The 6207-nt window shown below is 34.4% G+C and overlaps 1 protein-coding gene across 1 annotated transcript; it reads left to right on the top strand.

The window, feature by feature from the left end:
- The first annotated feature begins 909 nt into the window (after positions 1 to 909).
- On the top strand, positions 910 to 1407 carry LOC149147724 (uncharacterized). The gene has a single exon (XM_089441933.1). It carries the CDS (start codon positions 910 to 912, stop codon positions 1405 to 1407), a length of 498 nt encoding a protein of 165 aa, XP_089298059.1.
- The last annotated feature ends 4800 nt before the right edge of the window (positions 1408 to 6207 follow it).

The raw sequence follows: 6207 nt of genomic DNA, 5'->3' as shown, positions 1-6207 counted from the left end.
GAAGCAGAAATAGAATGAAGATCTAATTCAAGGCTACTATAGATATGGAAGACTACTATAGATGCTTTCAAGATCATAGAACAAGGTTTGTCTTGGCAAGTTGGAAATGGGGAGAATCTTAGAACAGGGAAAGATCCCTGGGTAGGCTGTAATGAAAATTTTTCTTTATCCCCGGACCTTATCAGGCATCTCGACTCCAAAGGAATATATTTCCTCAATCAGATAGAGAAAAATGGTCACTCATCAATCTGGGGTCAAGCGTGGCTATCAGGAGAGGAGCTGGATCTTCTGCCCCAGTGGTGGAATGATTGGAAGGCCTATACCCTAGAACTTTCCAGGTCAAATGTGAGACTGAGAGATAGACCGGATCAACTAGTGTGGGCCCATGTAGAATCTGGGTCCTATTCCCCAAAATTTGGGTATAAATTCCTTATGTCAAAGAAAGGTTGGGGGAATCCGGAATGGTGGGCCAAGCATTTGTGGAAGCTAAAATGCCCTTCTAAAGCCAGACTTTTCTTCTGGTGTATTCTCAAGCGAAAGGTCCCAACATGGGACATCCTTCAAGCCAGATATAAGTCAAGACCGGGGAGATGCTTGCTTTGTAAAAATGAATCCAAAACAATTAGGCATCTATTTATAGATTTTCCTATTGTTAAAAAAGTGTGGCTGGAGGTTGGGACGCTCATTCAGAAGAATGTAGTCTGGGAAGGGGAAATATTTTCAGATGTTTGGCATAAATGGTGGCATCTATACTGAGAGGGGACTTTGCAGAATTTACCTCCCATCATCTCATGGGGCATCTGGATTGCCAGGAATAGGAGCGTTTTCTTAAAAAAGGACACTCCTCTTGAGGCTATTGCAAGTCAATGTACTTCTTTTTACACAAATATTCTTGAACCTGAAGCTGAGATGATACCCAGACATGTTAGAGAGGAGAAAATTAAGGATGGTATTCCATGGGCTTATTTTGATGGGGCATCCCAGAACAACAAAACAGGAGCAAGGCTGGTTATTCATATAAATCAAAACCAAAGCTTGAAAGCCTATGTGGGTTTAGGCAATGGTACAAATAATTTTGCGGAATTGTCTGCTCTAAAATTGCTTTTATGCTGGCTTATTCACAGGAACATCTTCACAGTTCAGATCTTTGGGGACTCTATGAATGTTATTAAATGGTTTAATGGGCAAAGCAAATGTCAAAACTATATATTGTTACCTTTATTAGAAGAGACTCAGCAGTTAAAGCATTCCTTTAATGTCTTTTCTCTCTGCCACATCTACAGGGAACGCAATGATACAACAGACAGGCTTTCTAAAGAGGGTCTGCAACAAGATATGGGCGGTTGGAGAATAGTGGAGGAGGACCATGGCGAGATCCGTGTGTCGGATCAACCTCCTTACTATTAGTCTGTTGACACTTTGGACTCTTCAGGCTCTGCAAAGCCTGTTTTTGTTCCCAACAGTTATGATGTTTTATCTTTCTTGTAGCTGTTTATTATATTAACTGTTTTCAGTTGTTGCATGACTTATGTATCTACTTCCTGTTTGGGTTGTTTTCCTCGATGAGGAGACCCGGGAAATAGATGCATTGTTTTTATATTTCCATGGAGACGCTCAGACTTATGTTAAAACTGGTATATTCTGTTTTTGCTTTTGCTTTTGCTGGAGACAGGGCTGTTTTCCTTGATATGAGGAGGTCCACATTTTCAGATCAGTGGTATATCTCTTTACTCATGGTTTTGGACAGGAAGGGTAGACACTTCCGGTAGAGCTCTATGATTTTCAATCATACAACAAACTGAATGCTTTGGCATATAATATAAAAAGTACGATTTTTTCTTTGGAAAAAAAATAATAATAAAAAAATAAAAATTATGGAGTGAAAAAAAGAAAAATCCATTCTATTTATTTATTGTATCCATAGACATTTAATAATTTAAACAATATATTGTAACTATCATTTTAAATTATTAAATAATATATTTTATCTATTATTTTTTAGATTTATGACGGAAAATTTAACAACACAGTACATATATTTATTATTAGAAAGAGGAACTAGAGAGGATTAATAAAGAAAGTATATATATATATATATATATATATATATGTTTTACTTCGTTTATCAATTTCCCTTTTTATTATTTTAAAAAATTGTATAACCCCTATATAGCTCGTTTTGTTGTAAAAGGAATCGTCCGAAACTACACCTCTAGCTACGCTACAATCGTTAACCTCTCCCTTTATAATGCATTTAGCAGTGATGTTTTCAGCGGTTGATAGCTTAACATCTTTTAGGTTTTAGTGAAGATTAATCATTAATTTTTTTTATTTTATGTCAGTGGAGATTAATCATTAATATCTTTTAGATTTTAACCAATGTTAATCATTATTATAACCATAATTATTATCCTGAACCTGAGAAGGATAATTTTGCATTATTATCGTCAAAAAGATGATTTTACATAGAAATGGAACATTTAATGGACTCTATCATTCCAAGGTTGACGTGTTGATTAACGAAACATTCGAATGCCTTAACAGGATTAACATCATTTGACTAGTTGGTGGCTTAACATCTCACTTTTAATACATTCATCATTAATCAAATTTTGAAGGGATGCTTTTGACTAGTTGGTAGCGTAACATGTCACTGTTAATATACTCATCGGTCAATTTTATCTCGAATTAAAACCCTAACTAGCATTTGCACCTAATGTTGCAAAGGAAATGCCGTAAGGCATATAGTGTGGAGGAATATTGAAATGTGAATGGGCATTTTTGAAAAAAAGGGTCGATGATAATGAGCTTCAATTGAGGAAGCCATGCTTAAAACCCTATTCAGGGGTTAAAGTGGCTATAAAATGGAATAAAAATCGTCATAAATAGCCATTGAAGTTGATTAAACACCTTTGTATCTGGATAAAGATTTCCTAGTTGAAGGTGAAGGTAAACAAATGAATCCAGGTGAACAGGTTGATGATAATGAGTTTCAATTGAGGAAGCCATGCCTAAAACCCTATTCGGGGATTAAAGTGGCTATAAAATGGAATAAAAATAGTCATAAATAGCCATTGAAGTTCTTTAAACACCTTTGTATCTGGATAAAGATTGCCTAGTTGAAGGTGAAGGTAAACAAATGAATCCAGGTGAACAACAACTGGGTATCCATATCGATTTGGATAGGGTTATTTAAGAAATCATTATTTAAACGAAAATTTTAATTAATATCAAGATATATTTAAAACATGTATTATATTCATTAAAATAAATTGATTTTTTTTTTTAAATATGTTAAAACCCATTGATAATGAATTGGTTGTAAAGACATAAAATATCAGAATGGTATTTCATCTTGAAACATCATTTTTCAAGTTTCAGTTGGAAAATACAAGTAGTAAATTGTAACGAAAGAGGTTAGAGAAGAAATATAATATTCTGAAGAACATTGTGGTTGTCATTCCATATTTGAAGTTGCATCAAAATTTGTTGGAGGCATCGAAGACCTGAAGAAGCAGTAATGAACCTGCAAAATGTATATTTTGTTAGGATTTGTAGTATGTAAATTAAGTGTGGAAATTTATTTGTAATATTTTGCATGTGAGTTGTGTTAAAATTAAATTGGAATGAATGGAAATGAAGTTACAAGGGAGAGAAACAAGGCGCAGTCTAAAGTTTGGAGGGGAAATGAGATATGAAATCTTTTATAGAAATGTGCCTATGTAATGATGTATGGAATCTAGATTGTATATAAAGGTGCATTGAATATATACACATTATTACAAGCCCATTCAAACCCAAGTGTGACATCAACTTCAGATTCCCTAAACCCTCAGATGAGTTTGTGCTAATTATAGCCCAGGTTGGATTGGTAATAAATCTGGGTTTTACTTGGATTGAACTTACTACTAAAATAACAGAGGTTTTGGTCTTTTGTGAATTAAAATTCATGCAATTTGAGTGTTTTTGCAAAGTAATCTGCATTTTCTTTAACATTGTACATAAAAAAGGTTTGGTCTTTTGTGAATTAAAATTCATGCAATTTGAGTGTTTTTTCAAAGTAATCTGCATTTTCTTTAACATTGTACACAAAAAAGGTAGCTGCTCTATAACAAGCCTGGGAAAGATGTCCATGATTATTAAATAAAATGCGGTCAATATTCAATGTCATTGAATAATATTCTCAGTGTTAATAAATCTAAATCTATGCTAGTTTATTTCATGAACGGAATAATCAGAGCTAAAAACAGTCGCCAAGGGATTGCAGACTACTTCCTCAATTTATCCTTTGCACTCTGACTTATTTGTAATACAGCCTAGCATGTGAAGGGTGTGCTAGTTAGCAGAGTAGGGTAAAGTCTAAAAAAGGCCTAAATACTCGTTATCATCTCATTTCTCTAAACCCTCTCTCCCTTTCTTCTGTACTCCGTTCATTCAATATTTCAAGTACTCACTGCCTGTTATCTTCCTTAATCGCTTAATCCATTGAATTCAGTCCAAAAAATAAATACCAAGATGCCTACAACTATTGTTACTCGTTCGAGGAGGAACATCCCCAAAAGAGGACAGGTGAAGGCAGCCATTGCCTCTTCCCTCGCCCAATCCATTAGATCAGTGTTAGGATCCCCTAAATCATTCAACCACTCTGTTGTTTCCTCTTCCTCTTCTCTCGCGACTGCAAATCGTTTGAGAGCACAATGAATGACTTGTAGATCAAATGGGCTTGAGTTTCTTTCATTACAAATTCAATGATGCAGAAATTAAATCATTATGGATGAAAGCATGGGATCCATAGATCTGTTGTCCAAATCATTTGCTCATTTGTCTAACTCTTTTCCCCAGATTTGAAGCCCTGCAACAACAATGGATTTTGCTCTTTATGCTGTAGTGAGTCACCAAATATAAAGAGGGGAAATATTTTCTACTATAGCAGCTTTTCCTAGTTGCAGTTGAAAAGCTCTGAAATACAAACTTTGTTGATCAGAGATTTTGAGTTGAAATATATGGCACTTGATTCCCCTTGGCATGTGTAACTGATTTTGATCCATTAGTGGTGTTTATAAACTTCATCTATGTATTGGATTGATAGAAATACCCATTAACATGTAGAATAGACTTGAATCCTGTTTTTTACATCCAACAACTAAGAGTTTACTAATTCATCATGCTTTTGATCCATAAGTGAGTGGCTATAAACCTTAACTCTGCATTGAGTGATGAATCATTTGCATGAATGTGCTTTGAATGTGTGGCTAATTAGCATGAATGTTCTTTGAATGTGTGGTTAATCAAATATGAATCGTTTGCATGAATGTGCTTTGAATGTGTGGTTAATCAGATATGAATTGTTTGCATGAATGTGTGGTTAATCAGGTACTCAACACTCACTTTGAATGTGTTGTTAATCATTTGAATGTGTGGATGCATGAATGTGCTTTGAATGTGTGGTTAATCATTTGAATGTGTGATTAATGAAATATAAATTGTTTGTATTTTGGTAGTGAATGTTAATGATTGAAGTTACATGTAGTTGAAGTTATTAAAAAGCTAAAAGATTTTCTATTGTTTATCTTATAACTGTTTAAACTAGAAGGAGATTATAACTGTTCACATAGTTGAAATTTGGAGGAGATTCTTTCATTTAGGTTAATGAAATGAAACTCTGAACAATTTATTTTGATTTAGGTTACTAATGGTCAAAAAATTATTTTGATCTTATAATTGCTCACCTATATGATGCATTCATTTGGAGTTAATTATATCATTTAGATTTATTGTGACCAAAATCTAATGTGAGTGTCAAATATGTAGGATGGAGAAAGTAGACGTTATGTGTATTCGCAACAGAGCCAAAATTCTGGGAACTGTAATTTGTGTGGGTGGAGCAATGGCTATGAGTTTCCTTCAAGGTCCTACTCTAGCCCAACTCTAGCCTTTGTGGGGACAATCAACATTAGTTTCCAACACTAATACAGTACACCTAGTGGAAACCATTCTACACGAGGGAGATTCAGGCAACCAGATTAGAGGGTGTATTTACCTTATCTCAGCAGTGATAATGTTATCCACTACCATGATATTGTAGGTCTCCCTACCACCTTGAATATTAAATTTATACCCAATTATAACCCTTTTCTGTATTTAGAAGTTTCAAAGCTCCCCACCCAATCAAATATATGATTATAATTTCATGTGCATGTTGAGACA

Source organism: Pinus tabuliformis, chromosome 9 (genome assembly GCF_031772625.1).
Source record: "Pinus tabuliformis cultivar Carrire ecotype Pingquan chromosome 9, CPIR1, whole genome shotgun sequence".
Classification (NCBI taxonomy): Eukaryota; Viridiplantae; Streptophyta; class Pinopsida; order Pinales; family Pinaceae; genus Pinus; species Pinus tabuliformis.
Note: the sequence above shows the minus strand (reverse complement) of the source record. Positions and strands in the feature narration are given on the sequence as shown.